The sequence below is a fragment of the Puma concolor genome, chromosome B2 (genome assembly GCF_028749965.1).
Source record: "Puma concolor isolate L17-30 chromosome B2, mPumCon1.1.hap2, whole genome shotgun sequence".
In the NCBI taxonomy this organism is placed as follows: domain Eukaryota; kingdom Metazoa; phylum Chordata; class Mammalia; order Carnivora; family Felidae; genus Puma; species Puma concolor.
The window spans coordinates 72,356,140-72,382,686 of NC_141671.1; the positions used below are offsets into that span (position 1 = coordinate 72,356,140).

The 26,547-nt window shown below is 34.7% G+C and overlaps 1 protein-coding gene, 1 long non-coding RNA gene and 1 pseudogene across 4 annotated transcripts in view; all 3 read right to left on the bottom strand.

Moving 5' to 3' along the window:
- Nucleotides 1-26,547, bottom strand: part of PHIP (PHIP subunit of CUL4-Ring ligase complex) — a 139,039-nt gene that overhangs the window by 95,476 nt on the left and 17,016 nt on the right. For all 3 annotated transcript variants that reach the window (XM_086707280.1, XM_086707279.1, XM_086707278.1), the window contains exon 7: nt 8,959-9,119. In XM_086707280.1, coding sequence (XP_086563406.1) covers nt 8,959-9,119 — 161 coding nt within the window. The remainder of the gene's footprint in view (nt 1-8,958; nt 9,120-26,547) is intronic.
- LOC147581041 (high mobility group protein B1-like 1 pseudogene) lies at nt 1,660-5,188 on the bottom strand (annotated as a pseudogene).
- Nucleotides 6,404-7,125, bottom strand: LOC147581042 (uncharacterized). Its single transcript, XR_015251336.1, has 2 exons — nt 6,608-7,125; nt 6,404-6,539 (listed from the first exon to the last, which is right to left on the bottom strand). It is a non-coding gene; the product is annotated as an uncharacterized LOC147581042 (long non-coding RNA).

The window sequence follows — 26,547 nt, forward strand, 5'->3', positions numbered from 1 at the left end:
CAACACATGCCCAATTTTCTCACTCTCTCATCCACCTACACCACCAATGACTAACCTGTATCCATGTAATTATCACTTACTCCGATCCTGCTCCCAAGATACTAGGTACTATTATGGAAAAAGAAGATATGCGTACTAAATCTGCAACACTGAAAATATTATGAACCCTCCCTCTATTTATTTGGGAGGCTAAAGCTAACTGGTCCCTATTTGTCACTCTTTTCCTATTACGAGGCTTTATCACATACCTCTAGGACCCAGTTCTGTTTCCTAACATAAAGTATTTCACAATGAAAGTAGAATCTGCTCATTGTGAACTTAATTAACTCTCTTTTGAAATAGGCCAAAATAAAGTGCTCTTTACACATGTCATCTTCATCTATTTATTCTATCCATCCTCCTTAGATCTTCCTATATCAAGTCTACTGTTCTAGTTCCATCTCTTTGACCAACAGTTTTTCACAAATTTATCTTCCTATAAATTACTATGCTCTTGCTTTCCTTTCCATTACTACCAAACTTACTGAATACTCACTATACTTCTCATGCACTTAAAAAAAATAATTTTTAATTTCAAGCTTACAGAGTTTCAAGAACAGTACCAATGTCTTCCATATCTCTGTAACCCAGATTGATCAACGCACCCATTACCATTAGTTTTTTCCTGCACCATTTAAGAGCAGGCTGCAGACTTGATGCCCCATCACTTCTAAATATCCCAGTCTGTATTTCTCCAAAACAGGGATACTCATCTACATAAGTTGGTAAATCCATATTTATATAACTGCCATCCAATCCACAGACCCCATTCAAATTTCGTCAACTATTGTGAAAATGTTTCCTTTTCCTTTTTGGTCCAGGATCCCATATAGCAACACATGTTATATTTTAGTTATATTATCTCTGCAATTTCCTTCATTGTAGAAAATTTCCTCAGGCTTTCTGTTTTGTGTCCTCAGAAATTTATAAATACAGACCTTAAGTTCTGTAGGATGATCTCAAGCCTCAGTCTAATGTTTCTTCACGAATGAATCTAGGTAATTACTGTCTTGACAGGAATCCCACAAATAAAATGCTGTATTTTTCAGTGTACCACTTGAGAGAACACACCATGTCAACTCATCTCACCACCTGTGAAGTTACTTTTATCATGTGTTTTCAAGTTTTCTCCCCTGTAAAGTTGCAATTTCCCCCTTTTAATTAACATGTTGTGGGAACATATTGCAAGATTAGGCCAGTATCTTCAAACCAAGATCCTCTACTAGTCTTAGTTAGCTTTTGTTAATGACACACAAATGAATCAACTACCACTGTGATAGTTGCCAAATCATCATTCTTTCTACAATTATCAGTTGACATTTGACCTAAATAAGAGTTTTTCCTCATTTACTTACTTATATCAGTATAGACTCATGGGTTCCTATTTTAGTCTATGCTAATAAGATAGAATCCCTGACTATCCTAATGGTGCTTACTAAGAAAATAGAACAGAACCCCAATTCTATTTACTTTTTTTAATTAAAAAAATTATATTTACCTAGAAGCATTCACAATGTCAACAAAACAGCTGTTAACTTTTTTTTGCAATTAGAGTGGTATTCCATCAACAAAACAATTATTTACAATGTCACCAAAACAGCTGTAACTTTTTTTTTTTTGCAATTTAGAGTGGTATTCCATCAACAAAACAATTATTTCCTATAAGCTACACCAAAGAAAACTAAAGATGAAAAAAGCTACCATCCCCATGCATAACTAGTTTCTGCTGTGTACCAATAAGAACCTGCTTTAAATATCCTTTTAAGTTTTATTTCGAGAGAGTAAGAGCATGAGTGGAGAGGGGTAGAGGGCGAAAGAGAGAGAGAGAATCCCAAGCAGGCTTGACACTGTTAGCGCAGAGCCCAGTGCAGGGCTTGAACTTGAAACATGAGATCATGACCTGAGTCGAAACCAAGAGTTGGATACTTAACTGAGCCACCCAGGTGCTCCAAACCTGCTTTAAATTTCTAGGTCAATTTACAACCCCTATACTGTACCAGGCAAGGTTAGTGGCTGGTGAAAATACCACAAGGACAGGGCTATCTAAAGACACATTTGGTATTGTGTTAACTATATTAAAAAAAAAGACAATCTACAGTTTAAAAACAAATTTTTATGCAACCCTACATTTCAATTTTTTTTCTTTAAAAGTTGTGTACAGCAGGCGTTAAATGCTTTATAGATCAGGGGAAAAAAACTGCCCTACTCCTTCTCATTCTTTTCATCTTCCTCCTCTTCCCTGCTTTCCTCAGCCTTGACTTTTTTTTTTTTTTTTTTTTTTTTTGCCACATCAGGCTTTCCTTTAGCTCACTATGCAGCAATGTCCTCTATATTTTTCCTTCAGCTTTACAGCCTTCTTTTCATGAGGTTGCTTGTCATCTGCAGCAGTGTTATTCCACATCTCTCCCAGTTTCTCTGCAACATCACCAATGGAGACCGGGATGTTCTCCTTTGATTTTGGGGTGATACTCAGAACAAAACAAGAAAAGGGCTGAAGGAGGCCTCTCAGGTGTACTGAGATCCTTGAACTTCTTTTTCCGTTTCTCCTTTAGAAGGGATATAAATTTTCATTTCTCTTTCTTAATGGGCCTTGCCCACCTTTGCCATGTCTTCTAATTTTTCTTTCTGTTTAGCAGACATAGTCTTCATCTCTCTGAGCACTTCTTAGAAACTCTTGAGAAGGTGACTGAAGCATCTCGGTGCTTCTTGTGCTCCTTCCAGTGAGTTTGCATAAAGAAAGCACATGAGGACATCTGCCTCTTGGCTTCTTAAGGATCTCCTCTGTCCATGTTTAATTATTTTCCTCAGTGAGGCAGTCACCACCCAGTGCCTATCTGGCTCTCACTTGCCCCAGCGTGGTAGCTCATAAAACTCAAATTTTAAAAATATGAATTTCAGACAATGATACCTATATTAAGAGAAATATAATAAAGTGTCTAAATGGAATAGACAATGTTGAAGTATGGGGAGGGAAGATAGGAAAAAGTCTGTAAGAAGGTGGTGTTTGAACAGAGACCTGCTAATAAAGGAGTTAGTCATGGGAATATTTTGGAAAAAACAATTCAATGCAAAGGGAATAGGTATTACAAAGGCTCTAAGCCATAAATGGGCTTTGCAAGTGTGAAGTACAGAAAAAGACCAGTGTAAAAGGAGGATACAAGAAAGGAATCAGTCTTACAGACATCTGTATAGATCTCCCCTAACAGATTCTAAGTTTCTTACAAGAAAGAACATTATTCATTTTTATACCGCTGACTGGTTGATTCATTCATCATTTGTTCCACCCCTAATGTATGCACAAGATACTCTGAGGCATTAAAGATCTAAAAAGGTTCAAGAAAAAAACCTTTGATATTAAGTTCATAACTTAAAAGAGACATCTAAACAAATTCATTGCAACATAACAGAAAAATACAATAGAAGTATGCAGTTCAGTGATAGTACTCCACATTCAGAAAACAATTTTTTTTTTAACTGTTAAATTTTTTGAAGAATGGTCTGCGTTAAGTCTCTTCCATTCTTCAATTCCCAGTCCCTCTTCAGTGCACTGCAATCTTACTCCTATTCCCAATACTAAATTAAAACTGTTTTTTGTCAAGGTCATTAATGGTCTTGACAACCAAAAAATGCCTTTCAGTTCTAATTTACTTTAGGTTTCCATCTTTCATAAAATATTAATCCTTTGGCTTTTAAGACACCATTTCTTTTATTTTTCTCTGGCCTCTTAAGCAGCTCTCAGTCTCAATTATTGACTCCTCTCCTTTTCTTTCACCTGTTTTAAAAGTTAAAGTTTCAGCCTTAGGTTACATACATATGAGGTAATACAATCAATTTCCATATTCAATGATTCCCAAGCTGAATCTTCTAGCCTTAATCTTTTTCCTGAGCTCCCAATGCCTCTTGAACATTTCTATTTGGCTATATGGGTAAGTATCTCAAATTCAACATGCCCACCTTCACAAACTTCACCTAAATCCCTACCACAGTAAATGATAGGACTTTCTATCCAGTCACATAAGTTAAAAACACGTGATCCCATACTCTTCCCACTCAATTCTTCCCTATATTCAAATGAAGCTCTTAAATCCTACAGATATTTTTAATCTGTTAATTCCATCCCTACTTTCACTGTGACTCTGTTCAAGCCTTATGATTTGTTTCATGGATCAATGCCAGAACCTTTTCACCAATTTCTCCATATAGACTCTGTTTCTTTCAATCCATCCTTACAATGCCAAGAGATTGTTAAAAAGAGAAATTATACTCACTCTTCTGTCAAAATCTGTCATTTTCTCTCCTTTGCCTTCAGGAAAGAAACCCACTCCCCTTCATACATCATCAAAAGGATTTTGATGATTTTGTCTCCCACTAATATCTCCAGCCCTTGCTTAAATGATTATCTATATTTCTCCTTTGCCATATCTAACAATACACAACTGCCTGTTACATTCTTCTAAGGTTTATAAATGCCTTTCCCTAAGTTGCAATATCCAGCTAAATTCAGCTGAGGTGTTACTCCTAGTGCTTCCCTTACCATCTTCTACAACACACTGCATTAGATACCTCTCCCTCTATGACACTTCAGTATCTTATATAGCCTCTTTCAAGTTTCTTATCAATTGTATCAATATTGTCTGTTGACTACTGATGAACTTTCCAGGGACAGATACTCTTTCATTTCTAGATACTAAGTGTCTGGAAGAGTGTCTGGCTGTAACCTACAGCATTTATGGAAGTATTTTATACCCTTTTGCCTTAATTTGAAAAGAGAGATATATTTTTCTTCTATAAAGGGGAAGGGAAGAATATTTTTATATGGTTCTCAACATACTTTGTGTATTATGAGTGAATAGCTTACTCCTGAGAAAATTCATTAACTCTGCTTTTCTTTGGTAAATATTATTTAAGGAAATGATTCTAAAACCAAGTAAAACAACTTACAAACTAAGAGAATTAGGAAGCAAGTCTGACTTGGTAGTAATGCTGTCTCCCTCTCTGGGTTCTTCTCATTCTACTGGGAAATATCTATTACAACATTCTAGTACAAAATATTTGTAAATTATCCTATTATAGAATTTCTCTTATTAAAGTGATTTCATTTTTGATCTTGTATAGAATTTACAAATAAGATTTTAGTAAGAAAATGAAATGGATAGGGGCGCCTGGGTGGCGCAGTCGGTTAAGCGTCTGACTTCAGCCAGGTCACGATCTTGCCGTCCGCGAGTTCGAGCCCCGCGTCGGGCTCTGGGCTGATGGCTCGGAGCCTGGAGCCTGTTTCCGATTCTGTGTCACCCTCTCTCTCTGCCCCTCCCCCGTTCATGCTCTGTCTCTCTCTGTCGCAAAAATAAATAAACGTTGAAAAAAAAAATTTAAAAAAAAGAAAATGAAATGGATAAAATTTAAATCTATCTATAAAATCGACAGCAGTAGGTAAAACTTAATGACTGCTTACTGTAGAGCTTGTTTTACACTGATTACATGCATTATTTCATGTAATCATATAAAAATCTTCTGGGGTTGGTATTATTATTGTCTATTTCCCCTCCCTCCTTTTTTTAGAGATGAGAAAACTAGAGATTAAAGCGATGAGGTAATCTGTCCAAATTACACTGCTAGGAAGTGGTAAAGCTGTGAGCTAAACTAAGCACCCCCTAATGCCAAAGTTGACACCCTTAAACACAGTGCTATCTATTTTGTCCCTAGCTATGTCTACTGAGAAAGGACTCAAGAGAATATGTCGTCCCTTGGACAAAAACTTTCAAATACATCTACACAAGAACTTTAGGAATAAATATGTAAGGTCTTAAGATACCAAATACATAAAAAGATAAAACTGAGTTGATCTATTACTGAACTGTTGTTCCAATAAATAACAACAGTGTGCTCTCTCACAGGAATGTCTCATTGGTCAATCATGATCTACTATCCTAAAGCTTTAACCCATCAGTTTTCAAGACTGATTTTCAAAAGTCAGTCAGTGGCTAGTGTGTTTCAGTGGGATGAGCAGCCATCCTACTTTATGAAGTTAATATGAACAGTGAACACACATGTACCACATTGCCACTTGAGGTGGGAATTATAAAAATACAAGGAAATTTTAAATAAGAGTACTCTCATACCTTTTATTTCTTATCACATGGTAACATTTTGGACTCTATAACTGCAAATCACCAGTACAAAATTACAGTACTATGAGTTTGGCCCAACTAGCAAATTATATCACATACATAAAACATCAACAATTTTAGGCTCTGGTAAGACCATATAAAATAATATAAACATTATTTCCCTCCCTTTAAGTATGTGTCCTCAACTGTAGAAAAATCATCAAAAACAGCTTTTTTTTAAATGTTTATTTTTGAGAGAGAGAGACAGAATTGCGAGTGGGCGAAGGGCAGAGAGAGAGGGAGACAGAATCCAAAGCAGGGTCCAGGCTGGCTCTGAGCTGTCAGCACAGAGCCCAACACGGGGCTTGAATTCACCAGGTGTGAGATCATGACCTGAGCTGAAGTAGGAAGCATAACCACTGACTGAGCCACTCAGAATTCACCAGGCGTGAGATCATGACCTGAGCTGAAGTCGGAAGCATAACCACTGACTGAGCCACTCAGGAGCCCCAAAAAACAGCTTCTTCTTCACACAGCATTCCTTCTCCCCAAATCTAGAACAGGAGCTGCATGCAGATTTTTTCCCTACAGGGCCTAACTAATTATCTTAGGCTTTGTAACCATAAATACTCAAACATGCCAGTCTCTGTCATAATTACTCAATTCTGCCATTTGGTAGTGCAAAAGCAACCATAGGCAACATGTAAACAACTAAGCATGCTTGTGTTGGAATAAAATTTTATTTGCAAAAACAGGTAGAAGGCTGGATTTGACCCACAGGAGTAGTTTGTTACTCCTTAAGTTCAAAGAGCTGCTCTTCCAGACTTCTTACCTACCACTCTACCAAACTCATGAGATAGCATCAGCACATTATTTCACTGCATTTTCCTGCAAAAAAATTCTAGATTATGTACCTAAATCAAACTAAAATACACATAATGCGTCATAAACTACAAAAACAAATGCTTACCACCCTATCATTTTTAAAGAAAGAATCCCTACAAGGTATTTTACTAACATTAAAAATTAAGTTATATATTTTTAACTTTTTTTATTTTTACATTTATTTATTTTTGAGAAATACAATGAGACAAAGCATGAGTGTGAGAGGGGCAGAGAGACAAGGAGATACAGAATCTGAAGCAGGCTCCAGGCTCTGAGCAAGCGGTCAGCACAGGGCCCGACGTGGGGCTCAAACCCACAAACTGTGAGATCATGACCTGAGCCAAAGTCGGATGCTCAACCAACGAGCCACCCAGGCGCCCCAAGTTATATATTTTTATAGTCTCAATGCAATGGCATTAACTTTATACTCACCAAAATGAAGTACAAACACAACATAATGCTTCTTTCTCATAATTTCAGCTTATTACTATTTTTCAAAGAATCCTTTTAAACATGACAAATGTGAAATTTACTTTGTTTTGAGAACTGAATTTAAATATTAGTATATTGACCCTGAAAAAGCTAAATGTGATTCCCCATTACCATTTGAAAGCAAATTATTGTTGTAGGTATATCAAGCACTTGGGCAAATTTATAGATACCGGTTCTCCACTTTGAAAATAATGACCTGTCAGAAAATTTCGCTTTTATTTTGCTTCACAGAGAACAATGGGGAAAGGTGCAAAAGAAGGTGAAAGAGAATACTAATCTAAGAAATGATCTGAAAATGCCTGAGTAGATTAGAACCAGGGAAAAGATATGTATGGAAATCCTTTCCCACATCCTGCTGTTTAAGCAAACATTTTACAGATGACTGGGTGTATGGGCAGAGAAGAAGAAGATATAAGTAAATCTTATTTTACAAGCACATTTACTTAAAAGAGGAATCTGGGGGTGCCTGGGTGGCTCAGTTGGTTAAGCATCTGAATTCAGCTCCAGTCATGAGCTCGCAGTCCTTGAGATGGAGCCCTGTGTCGAGCCCCGTATCAGGCTCTGTGCTGACAGCTCAGAGCCTGGAGCCTCCTTTGGATTCTGTGTCTCCCTTTCTTTCTGCCCCTCCCCCCACCTGCATGCTCACTCTCTCTCCTTCTCACTCTCTAAAATAAGTAAACATTAAAAAAAGAAGAATCTGTAATTGTCCCAAACTGTATAAAATTCTCAGCTGCTCTCCAAAGACAGAATAGGAATTTCTATTTTAACTTCCATTTCCTATTTCCTTACTTCAAAGAAAATTAAGGGCTTTGTGAATGAATGCATACCTTCAGCCCACAGGGTAGTATTTAATTATAAGAACAGTGTAATAACTATTACCCTTAATGGATATAATAAAGCAACTAAAAATAAAAATATTTCCAAAAGTAATTTTCTAAGTTAAAGCTGAAAAGCTGCTTTTCTCCATTAACAAGCTAAAAGAAACAACAGCAAATAAACCCAAAGAGCCTCTTTAAACACAACATCAGATACACTGAAGAAATGAGGTGCTAAGGATAATATAAAAAGATACATTTAATAGTCTCTTCTAATTTGCTTAACACACTTTAGAAATGCCCCTGTATACAATTTAGATTATTATATGACATTTTATAAAATGTCCAACTGCAAATTTGATATAATGCTCAGAATTACATTTATCCATAATGTAGCACTATCATATAGCTGTGCCTGTATTACATGTCCTTTAGGAACTTTCCAAACCTGGATCAAGTTCAACTTCAAGTAATATCTTTTATTATAGTAAGCTAAATTACCTGAATATTCAGTTTTTCATTAAAAGAAAAAAATCAAAAGCTCTATTTCAAGTTCAACTATAAGCAGTGTTTCTTCAATGCCTTATATGAATTAAGATAATACTTCAAAAATTACTTACAGTAAATATCCGTCTGCCAGTTCTATCAAAAGTTACACAGTAGACAGATGACAAGTGTCCAAGAATTCGCTTATGCATTTTCATGTGCTGATAGACCGCCGTTGGAACAAGTCGCTCAAGTCTGTATTTTCCATTCAGCTTCCGTGAAAACAAAGTATCCGCTACCAAGAAAAAGGGGAAATAGGAGTGTAATTCAGAAATTCATTTTCTCAATTACCATCTTTCAAGAATTCACATACTCCAACTTCTCATATGTTGGTAAAAATAAAGACACTTTTTCTAATGCATATGGTTCCTAGTCAAAAGTCCCTAAAATAGTCAAGAAAAACACATTATTTCACCAGAAGTAAGTCAGGCACTATTGTCCTCATTTTACAAGCAAGCAAAGTCAGTTTATGACTGTCTGAAGTCACAAAATAAGAAAGACATGAAGCTAGGATTAAATTTAGATTTCTTTATTCTCTGGCTAGTACTCAAAAACTTTGCATAAATGAAGAGTGAGGAATAATATATTGCATTATTTTAAGAAATAATTAAACTGGGGATCTTGCCAAACACCTGCATAATGATTCCCTCTCTAGAACCTATTAGCTCTATTTTTCAACTCATCCATTTTAACCATCTTTCATGATATGTCTGAAATTTATCTTCTGCCCAGAGCCTGATGTGCTGACTCCAGCCCAAAATGTTCTCTTCTAACTAAATCACTACTGTATTTTCTATTCTGATAATTATGGACAAAGACAATGCTCAATAAATACATTTTGACTAATCTGCAGGGATGTTATTCAACGATAGATTCCCTTTAATACACTTTTTTAAATTATTTTAATATATGACTTTTTATTTCTGACTATGACTGCCATCTACTTTGGATAAACACTGCAGCTTCTTACTTGAATTTGGTCCCAAAGAAAATTTAAATATACATACAAAATACTATTTAACCTAGATTCAGAGCCTAGCAATTATATCCTAAAGTTGATGAAATACAAGTATATTGGTGTATCATTAAAAAAAAAAAAATCAGTATTATTTTATTTATGTACAACAAATGTTTGGCTCACACTCCATTTAAAAGCAAAAATAAATCTTGGGGACTTACGAAGAGAAATGTAGAAAAATGCTTTGTATGATATGTCAAAGAATAACTACATATTTACATGTTCTTTTACTACATCAATTATTTTATATTCTAAGAGTGTACCTTTTGCTGTTAGCACATAAGCTCTATGCTACAATCTATTTTAACATCTGGGATATCTGAGATAAGCTTTGACAGTTGTGAATTAGCATATTTAGGCTTCAGCTACTTATACAACAACAGTAATTCATTAATTTTCTAATAAACCTGACACATTTTTCCTTATGCACAGAAATAGCCTGGTAAAAGACATCCTCTAGTGCTTTGGTTCAAACAGCCTGGTAAAAGACATCCTCTAGTGCTTTGGTTCAAAATCCACCAGACATCAAATGTCCTGATAAAGGAGAACTCAAAATGATCTTATCCAAACACTAAGATCAATGACATCCCAAACTTACCTGTCTATTTTATAAGAAAGTCAGTGATGACAAAAAACACAAATGCCGACAGTGTTACTAAGATGTAGTTTAATTCCCTCCAACCAAAATTTACAATATTTTCAAAATCACAAATTTTATTGAGGTATTTAACACCGTTCAGGCATAAAAATATGATTATTGGAGATAATTACAATATCAAAACTATTATTTTAAGGATGATCAGGCATATGCATGTCAAAATTTGTAAAAATAAATTCATTATAAAGACCATTTAAAAATCGAGTTAATGAAGTATTTTCTAAGCAAAAACTCCTTGCCCTAAGTAAAGAGAAAATGTTGTTTGTCTCTTAAACATAGTTTTTTTACTGAATCTTTCTAAATTGGGATTAAATCTTTATTTTCATTTTAGGAGGCTAAAAAAAGAATATCTTTTTTTTTTTTTTAAACGTTTATTTATTTTTGAGACAGAGAGAGACAGCATGAATGGGGGAGGGTCAGAGAGAGAGGGAGACACAGAATCTGAAACAGGCTCCAGGCTCCGAGCTGTCAGCACAGAGCCCGACGTGGGGCTCGAACTCACGGACCGCGAGATCATGACCTGAGCCGAAGTCAGCCGCTTAACCGACTGAGCCACCCAGGCGCCCCAAGAATATCTCTTTCAAAAAGCTACTTTACAATTAACTTTTCAAGTAAAACTTATCAGAAACAATATATTTAAGTAAAATATATTTACAGTTAAAACTATATTCTACACTACCTTTTGTTATGCTTGGCTACCAATTAACTATTTTAGCCAAGTCCTTAGATTTCAGACAAATTACAAACTTTGTGCAACAGTAACTAAAAGATAACCTATGCAGAACAGTCTGTAGAATTAGCAGGTAATAAGATGATGGTTCAAACTTGATACAGGGAGTTAGAGAAGAAAATTTAAGTATGGTTCAATAGTTGAAGTTAACCCGAGGAGGCTGAATTTGAAGACCTGACCAAATTAAATAGGTAAAAAATTTTACAAAGGTAGAGAGAAGGATTTTCTAGGACTCCCATTCAATGAATTCAACATTTTCTTTTACTATACCATTTGCATAATGTCTATCTCCCTTATCTGATCTTAAGTACCCTAAGGAAAGAAATTCTTACTCATATTTCCCACAACTGAGTATAGAGCCTTTAAATAAAAAAGTATATAAATGAGGGGCGCCTGGGTGGCGCAGTCGGTTAAGCGTCCGACTTCAGCCAGGTCACGATCTCGCGGTCCGTGAGTTCGAGCCCCGCGTCGGGCTCTGGGCTGATGGCTCAGAGCCTGGAGCCTGTTTCTGATTCTGTGTCTCCCTCTCTCTCTGCCCCTCCCCCGTTCATGCTCTGTCTCTCTCTGTCCCAAAAAAATAAATAAACGTTAAAAAAAAAAAAAAAAAAAAAAAAAAAATTTAAAAAAAAAAAAAGTATATAAATGAATCTTAGTTAATAACATACACATGATGGTCAATTTAATCTGTAGTTTTATGACAAAAAGGCAAATGGCAATTATTCACTTTCTAAAGAAACTGTTAATAGACTAATTGGATTTCTGAGTAATAAGGAAATGTCTCTTGGATTATAGAAACTCCTTAAATTTTATTAAACTAGAACATTAATTTTTAAAATGAGCATGGTTAAACAGATATAAGGGGTCACAAAGGAGTAAGTTCCTTATATGACATTATTATAAATCAAGTAACATATAGGACTTGGTTTGAATGTACATTTATTTTCCTAAGTATGGTGATGGGAAATATTCTTAAATTAAGCCTGCCAAAGCAAATTTCTATCTTCACTTGGCAAATTCTTTCTTACCCTCTAAGGCCAATTAAAATGTCACCTCTTCTAGTAAGACTGTAGTGAATTTCAAAAGCAACCTAACTGGTCACCTTATAATATCACTCCTATTCAAAACTACAACAATGCTCATTTCATTCAGAATAAACATCAAATTCCTACACCAAGCCTATCAAGGCGATGCATGATCTTGTCTCTCATTACCTCTCTGATTTCACTTGCTACTTGAAACCCTTTACTTGGTTTACTCCAGCCACTCTATGCTCCCCCATTCTCCCAACACAGGAGGCATGCTCTTAATGTAGGGTTTCTGCACTGGCTGTTCCCTTTGGCTAGAATACACTGCCCCCATACAGCTAATGCCTTGACCTTCTCCAAGTCTTTTCTCAGATTTCTGTCACTTCCCAATGAAGCCTAACCTGATCAGTCCATTGAAAATTGCAATTCATTCCCTATCACAACCCACAACTACTCCTGGTCATCCTTTATTTAGCTCTATATTTGTTCTTTTTCCATCAGTTATCAGCTGATGGTATACATTTATTAGCTTATTATGTTCAATGTTTATTTCTTGCCTCCCCAAACTACAACTTATATAACAAGCTCCATATGTGCCAAATTTTTGTCTTTTTTGTCCTCGTATTAACTAAAAGCTGACAATGCTACCTAGAGCTATAGCATAGACCTGACAATGATGGCTGGCACTTAGTAGATGATCACTATATATTTGGTAAATTCAATGAACAAATTACATATAAATATATAATAAGATTATTATCTTATTAGATAATAAATTATCTTATTAGATAATAAGATAATCAGGCTTAAGGAATAAAACAAAAATGGAGGATTTGTCAAACTGGTTACATATCCAAAATATCTCTAAATAGTTCTTCATTTCAACTCCTCTGCTAAATGGATTTAATTTGGAGGGAAAGAGAAAACTAAACATATATTACTCAAATTCCTAAGTAAACAGACCAGCAAATAAAATAAACATTCAGAAATCACTGTTAAACATTTGAAATATCAGTCTCTTAAAGTGTGGAGAAAAGAAACAAAATGGTGAAAACCCCCATCTGTACCAAATCATTCAGAACAGTCGTTGAAACAAAGTCTATGTGCACAAGCCTACAGAACTATTAGAGATAAACAAAAGGCCCACAAATTTTTAATGTTAGATATAAATACATACATATCTAACCTGTGGGCTCATGTTCATTACTTCTGTAAGTATAAGGATGATAAATCAAATCTCCCCACAGGTCACTTTTCCCCAGTTAATACCTAGTTATTTTTGAAGAATTGATTCATTTCTCTAATCATAATACTATGGGTAATCAGTGCAGAAAATAAGACCACAAATGAAAGAAGAAAAATCCATGATTCTAACAACGCAGTCACTTCTAAAATTTTGCAAAGATTTCCCTCATAAACAGCATTTTAACAACTATGCTATATTCCTTAATGAAGTAAGATTAACCTTTAAGTTTGACAGACTCGTGTTCAAACTTCATACCGTGGGGACTTTAAGCAAGTGATTTTATCTCAATTTCAATTTCTCCAGTTATATTTCTAGAAACATCTTCCACAATATACTGGACTTTCATGTTATGTTGTTCTTTGACATCTCACAATTTCACAATTTTCAGTATATTTCCCTTTTTAAAATAATTTTTTCTACTCATTTAATATGAAGAGTTCTCCTAACCAGCCAATAATACAACAAATATCCACTTACATTTTATTTTACTTCTCTGCGGTTTAAATTTCTCACTTAACTCCTTAATTTATCTGGAGTTTTAGTATATACAGAAGTGAGTCTCTAAAGACATTTATTCTACCCCAAATAATCATTTGTTCCAGACTTTTCATTTATGAATCCTTCTCTCTATTAAAAATCGTGATTAAATTATCTTACATATGTATATCTGTGCCAGATCACTGACCACATGTCTATTTATATGCCAGTACCAAAAATTTAATTTTGTAACTAATAATGTTTTAGTATTTATCTGGCTATTCATCACTATGCATCCATTTTTAAATGTCTTAGTCTTGATTATTATCCAATTTGAGGATCACTGATAAGTTAAAAAAAATCCATTTGTTGGGAATGTAAGGATAATTTCATTACCTTATAAACAACTGACATCTTTCTATCTAGGAACATGATGCTCTGTTCCTATACCTGGGACCAAGTTTTCAATACAGATGATTTTAAGAAAAGATAAACATAATCAAAGTAACCTTAGGATTTTCCTCACTATACAAATCTGGACCATCTGAACCAACTTCCTGGGCAATCTGTCTACAAATCTGTACTATTTGAACCAAGTTTTGTAAGGAAACACTGGGTAGCTGCCAGGAAAAAGCATCTGCAATAACCTCAGTAGCTATCATTTTGAGGACACTGGAAAAATACATGATAAAATCTCTGCAAACAAAAAAGAACTGAAATAGAAATACTATCATTTCCCTCCAAAATGTTTAGAATTTTTTCTCCTTCTGCTAAGTTCTTTTAATGGAGAAGAACACATCGTGGAATTGCAATAAATTATCCAAGATCAAAAGTAACCATTGCTGGGTGCCTCAGTGGGTAAGTGTCCAACTCTTTGATTTTGGCTCATATCATGATCTGTTTGCAAGATCAAGCCCCACCCACATGAGGCTCTGGGCTGACAGCATGGGGCCTGCTTGGGATTCTCTCTCCCTCTTTCTGTACCTCCCCCACTCATGCTCACTCTCCTTCTCCCTCCCTCTCTCTCTCAAAATAAATGATAAAAACCTTAAAAAAAAAAAAAAAAGTAAAACTGCTAAAAAAAAAAGAGTTGGGGAAAAAAATTTTAATTACTATGAATTAACAAAAATGCAGAGGTTATAACGTTTTTCAGGGTTTTGTTGTTTTTTCTTAACAAAGAACAATATAACATGCTGTACAATGTCTACTCCAGTGAAGGAAAACTGTTTTCCCTTAACAATCTAAACTAGTATAACTAGTGTTTGCAACTTCTGCCAGCTCATGAAAGCAGAGTCCTGCTGGTGCCATAATGAATGCAAGGAGAAGCATGTGGCTGTAGATTCCAAAACCCAGAGAATTTTTATGACAATAGATGAAGAAGCAAAGGAAAGACAGAATATGTAATTCAGCAGGTATCTCAGTGTAACCTGGGATCTTTTCTTATACAGAGAAAGGGGTACTCAGATAAAAAACCTCAGGGTACTTTATAGGAAGAATAACTGATTTTTACTAAATTTATTTTTGTACTATATTTTGACTAATTTTATTCTGTGATTCTGGTTAAAAAAACACTTTGGGGTGCCTGGGTGGCTCAGCTGGTTGAACATCCGACTCCTGAGTTCAAGTTAGGTTGTGGTCTCATGGTTTGTGGGATTGGATTGAGGCCCATGTTAGGATCTGTGCTGACAGCACAAAACCTGTTTGGTATTCTCTCTCCCTCTCTCAAAATAAATAAACCTAAAAACAAAACAAAACAAAAATCTTGGAAACCTCCCAGAGTTTCTGTAAATAAAATGCAAAATAGTTATAACTTATAATTAATAACCACATAAACAATTCTTAAAGTAGAAAAGAGTGACTTCTGGATAATCAGTGCCAAGGTTTCATTTTAACCTCCATTATCTGTGTTAATAAAGGCTTTCTAAATGTAAAATTAGGAACTCATAACTATAAAACAAGAATGTGGAAACCTATAAAACTAAATTTGAGTGAACTACAAAACTGGTAATAAACATGTAAGCAAGACCACATGAAAACAAATTCCAAACTGCTTTATTGCTAGATGATACTAGTTTTCCCAACAAAATAATGCTATATCCATGACCAGGCACTTACAGAATAATTACTATAGAAAACACCCTGCAAGTTCAAAAAGTTGCCTATGAGTGTGTTGGTGATTTCAAAATTTTCATTAGATAAATGTGTGGTGTAAGGTATTTGGTAAGGCATAAAATTACATAAAATTTTATTCATTTTAAAGAACCACAAAAATATTCTAATGAAAAGAAGATATGACTATGGGGTCACAAAAAAATAGCTATATGAATCTCTAAAAGAGAAGTTACGCTAAAGCCAGGAATCAAACACCTTGAGAAAATGGCTGTGATGAGGAAAAAGTCACCAAGGCTTAGAGCTAGAGACTTCAAGAATCCAATGATTGGAGTGCCTGGGAGGCTCAGTTGGTTAAGTGTCCGACTTCAACTCAGGTTGTGATCTCGTGGTTCACAAGTTCGAGCCCCACATCAAGCTCTGTGCTGACAGCTCAGAGCCTGGAGCCTGCTTTAGATTCTGTGTCTCCCTCTCTCTCTGCCCCTCCCCCACTTGCACTGTTTCACTCTCAAAAATAAATAAATGTTAAAAAAAATTTTTTAAAAAAGTAATGACAGAAAAAGTCTTATCTGCTTCAAATAATGTGGGTAAATGTCAAAATACAATACAATTACTAAAGTGGGGAGAAAAATGGCTACAGAACACTATTATGAAATAACAGTTTGGAAAATAATGGCTAATATTTACTGAGTGCTTTAGTACATGCCAGGCATCTTACATTGATTCTCATTTAATCTCACCCGTCTTTTACGGCAGATACTATTATCTCCAAGAAGGGGATATTCCTTACCAGTAAGGAAACTGAAAGCTAAAATTTAACTTTCCCAGAGGTGAAGTCCAAGGTTGAATTCAGGCATCTACTCCCAAGAGCGCACTCTTACCATGGTGGTTAGGTAAACAAATATTAGAAAAAAAAAAATGACTGAAAGGAAATATGCCAAAGCAGTAACAGCAGTTAACCAGTGAGACTGACTGCTTTTTGAACTGTTCTCTGATTTCCAAGTTTCCTCTACCGATTATTTCCTCTATTCATTCTGATTAATTTTAATTAAATAAAGTATAGCTCAGTCTGTCTCAAGGAACTCAAAAGAGCAATATGACAAATCTAAACTGTCTGAAGAGATTAAATTCAAAACCTAAGAAAAACACGCCCAAGGATAAAGATGCAAAGCATTTAAATTTATTTAAGCATAAAAAAAGAACCCTTAAGACTAAGCATACCAAAGCATCAGAATTGTATACTATAAAACAGACAACCACTGTCTATATGACAATGGATTGAATGATAAGACTACAAAGAATTTACACCTGGTTTGATTCAAAAGCCATAAAATAATACAAAGCACCATTAATTTTGTTTGTAAGTTTTGTTTCTAAAATCTTTCCCAATAAAATTTTAAAGTAAAAGAGAAATATATCAAAAACAGTGTAGGTTCAATTTTATTTGGGAAGGAATCCTGTAAGAAGGAACTTTTAACAGTTAATTCACCATAGAGCCACAATTGATAAGCTTGCCACAATTCTCCTGAGGTTACTGATATAGACATTAGTAGGGAATAACAACCAAATGTTCGTAATTTGAGGGCCACAGATAATCTGGAAAATAATTCAACACAGATTGGCTTATTTCTACATCATCATCTGACTTTTGTATCATTCTGCACCAGTAACTAGCAACTAACCAACACGAGAACAAGGCAAATAAATCACCGTTAACTATAATGAACAAAATTCCCAACTTTAGTTTTATAGTAAAAGGGGTCTGTAACATTACAAGGACAATCCTGTAAACAGCTTTTGGTCCACAAAAAAGGAAAGAGAGAATAGAAAAGTAAAATAATCACCTGGGCAACACAGCACCCAGGAGAGCTTCTCTCTTTATTTTACTACTCTAACTAAAATAATTAGTATGCACAGTAGCTACCCTCCAAATCTCTACATAGTCAATTTGGTGTTTAGTTGTACCTCCCATATGAAAGACATCACGTTTTTAAGATTTAGCAGATACCACAAAGACAAGTAAGCTCTAAAAAGGAGAGCACAAATACTAAAATAAAATACAGAAAGTAAAGAGATGATTCCAAGAGTTAAGCAAAAAAATCTCATGAACCAAGTACATAAGCACAAACAAAACAAACCCCCAAAACAGACATTACAATTACAAGGATTCAAATTTACTAGAATTGTAAAATTACTTGATTTGTATTATTCTTCCTCCTCTTTTCTTTCTTGGAAACTAGTCTGATGATATTTCAACCATAAAACTTTTAAATGTTTTTATAGTAATTGGAATAAAAATTCATTTTTTTAAAGCTATATAGTTTTATGCCAAACATTTTAATCATTTAATTTTAAATTAACAAACATTTATATAGCACCTATATGGGCCAAGTATGGACTAAGGGATGTAACAGAGAAAGAAAACACACAGTACTTACCCTCATGAAGACTGTAGTCTAGCAGGGAAGACAGACGTGAAACAAGGACTTATAACAAGAAGTGTCAGCAAAACAAAAAAAAGGTTCAGAAAAACCTTAAAATATACAGCAGAGGGCCCTAAATATATGGCAGGGGAGGGAAGGGGTTGCATATCAGTGAGTCAGGCTTTTCTGAAAAACCGACATTTAAACTAAGAGCTGAAAGTGGAACAAAGAATGTTGGGAAGGGAGCATATTCTAGGTTGAGGCAAGAGCATGTGCAATGGTCTGAGGCTGGAAAGAACATGGCACTCAAACTATATAAGGAAGTAGGTATGGCTAGCACACAGAGCACACTGGGGAAAGTGTCAAGTGAAGAGGAAGAGATGGGAAGGTAGGGTACAGACTCCAGAATGCTTTGTAAGCTATGGTAAGGCATTCTGGACTATTTCCCCCAAATTAGGAAGTTAAAGGTTATTAAGGAGAAAGAAGTGGGAATAACATAAGATTTGCTTTGGGATAACCAATTGCCATTTTATCTCTTGACCACAATGAGAACAGATCACAAGGAATATGGCTAAAAGCAAAAGTTGATTTTGCAAAAGAAATCAAAGGGCTCAAAAAACAAAATTTCATTTTAAACTAGAATGTAATCAGTTTGCCAACAAGACTGTTAATAATACTTTCTCAAGGAATTGAATTATTTTCTCTCAAATTAAGTTATTTATATGGAAAGAGATAAACTTGAAACAACATACCATGTTTTAATCTTTCTAAAGTTCACATTCTGAATTCAAAGGCTCCTATACCCAAATCAATAAATGGACACAAGTGGTACAAGGCTAATGCATAAAGAATTTCACAGAGAAGGCAAAACGGTGCTAAATAAATGTGACATATTTCAGAAAAACAACCAGGGATAATTGACTTGGTCACTACCTCTTCTTTTTTTCAGCTTCTTTGATAAAGTTGGGGTATCTTGCAATGTTGTTATGAAAAGCAAATGAGACAACATGTTCTATAAACTCAAAGGTATTATATACTACCACAATATTGACTTTGAACAATCAAATCTTCATGTTATAAAATTAAATCTTACTAACCACAGTTTTTCTTTTACTTTTTAAAAGACTTTATGGGACATCATTTTTTCCCCTTCATCTTCCTTATGGAGCTGAACAAACTGCTGCTCTCTTCATATAAATATCTATTCGGCCTGATCATGGATTTCCTAGTTTCAAGATATCTAGGAAGATGTTCAATTCCTTGCCCTTTTTTTTTTTTGGTTTAAAATTTTTTGTTATTTTTATTTTAATTTTTAAAATGTTTATTTTTGAGAGAGTGAGCGAGCGAGTAGGGAGGGTCAGAGAGAGAGGGAGACACAGAATCTGAAGCAGACTCCAGGCTCTGAGCTGTCAGCACAGAGCCTGACATGGGGCTCGAACTCACAAGCTGTGAGGTCGTGAGCTGTGAGATCGTGAGCTGTGAGATCATGACCTGAGCCAAAGTCAGACATTTAACGGACTGAGCCACCCAGGTGCCCCTAAAAAAAATTTTTTTAATGTTTATTTCTGTGAGAGAAAGAGACATTGCAAGCAGGGAAGGGACAGAGAGACAGGGGGGAAGACATGGAACCTGAAGCAGGCTCCAGGCTCCAAGCCGTCAGCACAGAGCCCAATGCAGGGCTTGAACTCGTGAACCGTGAGACCGTCACCTGAGCCGAAGTCAGACACTCAACCCACTGAGCCACCTAGGCGCCCCAGAAAACGTTCAATTCTTAACTTCAAAATTCAAAATAAAAAGTCAGAGACTTTATGAAGAAAATAATATAATTTGCTTCACTTAAACAGATATGAAATTCAACATCAAAGTAAACAATCTGGAAAAATATGGGACACAAACTAAAAGGGGGTAATGAAAGGCTAGTGCTTCCTAATTACTACTGACACTGCTTGCCAGACATAGTACAACAAGAGGGCAGGGGGCACAGATGATACCTCTCATCACATCTATGACCTTAAAAAGAATTTCTTCTCATTATTAACAAAAGAAAATAAAACACAGCTACAAGAGCAACAATTTGAACTCACCTAAGTAAACTGTCATTCTTCAAAGTGTTTCCCCTTTTCTGGTCAATCATAAATTTGAAAAGAAATTTAAGCAAAAGAAAAAAATAAATAATAATGTCTATTTTATATATTTGGCACTTTGGCATAATGAACATTAGCTTTATTTCCCTTAAAACAAAAATGCAATACATCTTAGGAGTCTCTCACAGTTACCTATTCTTAGAAGGTAAAACAAGGAAGTAGAGAGGCTGAGGGAGGAGAGGAAGGGGAGCAAGGAAGAGAATTAAAATAACAAAAACCTGTGCCAAATGGAAATATGAATGTCATTCTGAACTTTTCTTGTCCCACCACATTCATTAATTACATCAATTACCTACTTCCTCTTCATTTAATATTTACTAATGCTGAGGAATTGGGTCCATAAGGAGCAATAAAATATAATCTTTATCCTCCAGGCCCTAACAGTACAGTAGAAAAAAAACAAAGGTAAATAAATATCATTCAAGGGACAGATTAAAAAACAGAAACCAAGACCAAAAAATAAAAATCCAAAAAATATAGCTAAGTCAGAAATGATTAAACAACACAAATGATAAAACTAAGATTAGAAAAATAGAAGAAAATGAGTTCTGAAAGAGAAAATGGTTACTGAGAAAATAGGTCAAAATGAATGTATTTAAATAAGTGATGAATAGATGCCTAACTTAGGATAAAGTATGGACTGAGGTAAAAAAGGTACAAAACTTAACAGAATATGAGGTAAAGAATACATGAACAGCAAAGAAACTACAGATTATTATTATAATCTTACAAATTACTGAATTATATGTCAAATGTTAAATTATATGTTAAATCTTACAGATTTATAACATACAATGTTATTGATACTTATGTAAGAAACATGGTTACATGAGGAAAAACTTAACTCTAACCTCCAGATCTCAGCCCAGTGCCAAATTATGTTAAAAAACTACCAACTGTAGAATAAGTCAAATATTGGAAATGTGGCAAAACAGCACAGTAAAAATAGAAGGGGAAAAGACCCTTTGCTTTAAAAGTACTCAAGATTTACTAGCAAAATAATGCATTAAATGAGAATTACACGATGAAAGGGCAAAAAGTTACATTTAGTATAGTCTACATTGTGCATACATAGTCACTTTGCTATCTCATTTAAGTTTCCAAATTACCATATATGGTAAATTTCACCCCTATTTTACAAATGAGGAAGTTGAGAGGCTAAAAAATTAAATAATTTGCCTAAGGCCACACATCTAGACTAAAGCTGAGTCAAGATTTATAATCTAATTTTAAGCAAATCTTTGCTGCCTTTGTTCAAACTAGTTTTCTCAGAAAAAACTATAAATGTAGATGAGATCTAAAACTTCTTTTCATGCAAAAAGCTTCTTAATGTTAACTGCATGTTTGTGTAGCAAGGCTATTTTTCAAGGTAAAGCTTTCCTTACACTCACACAGAATGAGATTTCTCAATACTCCTTATCCTCACCCACCAAAACTGGAACTTTGCAGCAGAAGCAGCAAGTAAACAATGACAGAAGCAACAAGTAGAACTACATAGGCAAAACAACAAACAAGATGAGATATGGAAAACCTAAACATAGAAAGTTTACTTGGCTAATATGGTAAATGTCAAAAAATATAAACAGGCAATTAGCAAAAGATTGCTTTACTTTATTACAACCTTTTCCACAAGATAAACATGCATTAAATGAATCCCCAAATTTAACTTTAAAAACAGCTTTAATGTACCTATGTCTCTTCTTTCCAGGTCTCCCTCCACTAATGTCATTTATTATTAAATTATGCCTATTAACATAGGCAAATACAGAGTAAACTATATCTGAAAATAGGCATAATATGGGTAAGGAGATTGGAGAAAGCACAATACCTGAGATCATAAGTATTTTTGAAAGTAAATCTGTTATTATGCCTAATACATGATCATGTATCTCTTCCATAGAAAATGAGTTAGAAGATAATGATAACAGATTAGTAGGACCTTTCTTTTCTTTTATTTCTCTCCCATTAAGAGAGGTTCTAGAGGACTAGAAAGCAGCTGACTGCTTTGGTTCTCCTGCCCTGAGAATGAATTCCAGTTCAATTTTCACAATTTACATCAAGGACTAGGAGATGCAAAGCAGTCGGGATTTATAAAATAGGGTAAAGACACACTGAGATAAGCTCAATACCTGGTTCTTAAATTATACAGGTATGGGTTTTTGACATCTCAAGTGTAATGAACTGATAATTCATTAATAAACCTTAATTTCTTAAAAACCAGCTTCTGAGGTTTTCCCTTAATTCAATGATATCCTTGGACCAAGTCTCTCTCTTGGCTATTCCAACCATCTATTCCAATTTTTACCCCCTATATACTGCTGAATTTTTTGAGTCCCCCTCCAGTTCATCAATTACCAACTGCCTCTTCATTTAATGTTTACTAATGCCAAGGAGTTGGGTCTATAAAGAGCAATGAAACATAATCTCTATCCTCCATGTCCTAACAGAATAGTAGAAAAAGAAGAGGAAATAGACACAACTATGTGACAAAACCTATAGAAGAGGTAAGTATAAGCAGACATTTAAAGTTTAAAGAATGAATAGATATTCATAGAACAAACAAAAAAGAGAGACATTGCAGACAGAAATAAAACGTGCAGAGACAAAGGGTTAAGAGGTTAGCTGACTGTTAAGAACTGCCAAGGAGTCGTACAAAGCTAGAGTACAGGTAGAGGCAAGGAAAAGGCGGGAAGATGGGAAAAGGTCAGCCTTATGAGCAACATTACATGGTTAAAACTATTCAAAGTCAATGAGGGAAAGGAGGCATGACAGGATCACACATGCCTTTTACAACTTTTAGAGTTCTCAACTGGAGACAATTTTGCCCCAGGGACATTTGGGAACATCTGGAGATATTTTTTGGTTGTCACAATTCCAGGGGCAGAAGGTGGGAAATGCTACTAGCATTTACTGGGCACAGGCAGGGATGCTGATACAACACCCTACAATGCACAGGGCAGTAGCCTACAACAAATAATTCTCTGGCCCAAAATATAAACAATGCCAAAGTTACAAAACCTTGATTTAGAGCTAAATCCTAGGGCACAGGAATAAGACTAGAGGCAAGGGATCAAGTAGCCTATAAGTTCAAGGAGAGCAGAGGTCAAGCATGTTCTTATTTATCCTAAAACTCCAGATGCTAGCCCAATGCCAGATATAATGAATGCAGAGAGATTCAGTAATTACTTAGTAAGTGAATGAATGATGTTACAGCTCCAGGCAAGAAGTACCAAGGCCTCAAATGTGGCTATTGCAATGGTAATGAAAAACAGACTCAAGAGATTAGAATAAAATACACATGCCTTATTTACTAAACGAATGTTAAGAAATGAATTAAGAAGTCTAACTCCCAGGCTTGGAATAACAAGTTTCACAGGGTTAGAAGTTCTATTTTACACATTTTAAAGTTTCAGACAAATGTGAAATACTCAAATTGAGAAGTACAAAAGTTTGCATATAGTCTGCAAAAATCTAAGAAAGGAAAATCCAATTTATCACCACACTTATCTTACGTGATCTTCTGAGTTACAAGAGAAAGTTCATTAAAAAAAAAAACAAAAAAACTTAAATTCCTAAGTGCAGTTTGGTAACCTGGAACAAGAAAAGACAATTAACAGAAAACCCTGGTGAGATATGAATAAGATCTGGTGTTTAGTTAATAATACTGTCCCAATGCTAGTTCTGTAGTTTTGAGAAATGTACCAGGTAATAAGATTACAACATTAGGAAAAACTGCACAGGGTGTATAAAAGGAACTGTGAACTATCTGTGCAACTTTTCAGTAAATATTTATTTCCAAGTTAAAAGTTTATTTTTAAAACTTCTGTATCTCAAATGCTTCAAAATTTAAATATCTAGATGTATATTAAATATTTAAATCCATAGTTTATGAAAAGTTAAAATGTTAAGGTTTTTTCCTTACGTCCCTTTTTACTTGGTAGTACTACATAGATCAAGGAAAGAGCAAAGAAAATCTTTAAAAGTAGCTAGACAGAAAATAGCAAAGAGGAATCAACAAAAGAATTAAGTCAGTACTACAAATGTTCATATTTAAAAAAAAAAAATCTTCTAACCCATACTCTGTGATAACGTAAAATGATACACCTTATCACCATGCAGGCCAAAAGCTTGATGAACTTTTCTTTCCACTTCCATCCTATTCCCAATTTTGTAGCAGTCACAAAACATTCAAGACTGTCACCAAGGTGAACCGAAAAGAGATGATACTAAACTATGACTATAATAAATAGACTCATTTTTAGTCCAGCTTTTTTTCTTTGGGAACTTAAGAAACTATATGCAAATACGAAAAAGCAGGTAAAATTGGCATTATAATAGTTACTTTTTTAAATAAAAAGAGCTAGTATTTTCCTGAAAATACAAATGGAAGAAAAAAGCATTCATCTTAACCCTTATGAAATTAAGTCTTTCAGAAAGATACAAAAATTACCAGCTTGGTAATTAATTCTGATACCTGAATATACCAGTTGCATTACTCTGCTGTAACAAAAAACTCAAGACATTTTGGTCATATTTCCTATATCCATGTCAGCAATATTTACTAATCTGACCATGAGACTTAATACCAATTTTCTTGAATAGCCAAATGCTACGACTTGAAAGTTTAGCTTACTGAAAATAAGACAGCATAATGGAGTCAGGCTGGTTTCATGACTCACTAAATGTGTAACCTTGGTCAAAATGCCGACGTTTTCCATGCCTCAATTTCCTTCTCTATAAAGTAAGAACAGTTCCTCCTATAGGCCATTTAGGTTTTAAAAGAGAATATAAATGAAAAATGCTTTGAGTACTGCCTGGCACATAGTAATTACTCACATAGGAAATGTTAAGATGAAAGTTATGTACCGCCAATCATTCTTGCACTTGCATTGCCTACCACAGGGCTACATGACAATGTGTTGAAAGAATAACATAACACATTCTCTTTACTATACAGACCTGTAGTTTTTCAAAGAGAGGATAAACTTCTCCCTACCAGTGAAACTCCTTTAATATTTTACCTTCCCCTTCTTTCAACAAAACCATTTTGCCCCTAGTATAATTTTCTAAGTGCAAATATACTCTAGTGTCTCAAATCCTTTGTTTTAATAGTTGTTCTTTATATATAGATAATATATAAATATCATTATGTAACCAAGACAATATACTGAAAAAAAAAATCATCCACGATTGTCTGCCATACAAATGTCACATAGGATACCTTTGGAAAATAGGTCAGTGAAAACAAACCAGAATACATCACAGAGACAAAAAGATAGAAATCATAAAAAAAGAGAAGGTGATAGAGAAGATAAAGTAAGGGAGTCTAGTATGTGTTCAACTGGAGTCCCAAAGGAGAGAGAATGGAGCAAAGATGAAATTTATCTCAAAGATAATATTTGAGAATTTTCCAGTGCCAGTAAAAGACATTACAGATTCAAGAAACCTAATGGATCTCAAACAAGAAAAATAAACCCCACAGACACCAAGGCATATCACAGACAAACTGCAGAAAATCATCAAGATTTCCAAGCAGCAACAGTTAGGAGATTTAAATTCACATATATCAATAATTATACATACAGAACAAAATGCCTTACATAAAACATTAAGACTGCCATACTATACTTTTAAAAAGCTACTTCTTTGCTATTTTTAAGAGATATGGGAAATGAAAGGACACAAAAAGGTTAATAGTAAAACAGTGAAAAAAGATATACCATATAAATCTTAAGCAAAAGGCAGAACTGCAATGTTGATGATCAGTGTAAGTATCCAGAAAAGGAAGAAGTAAGTACGATTTGGATAGGTGGGAGAGGGAGAATAACACTCC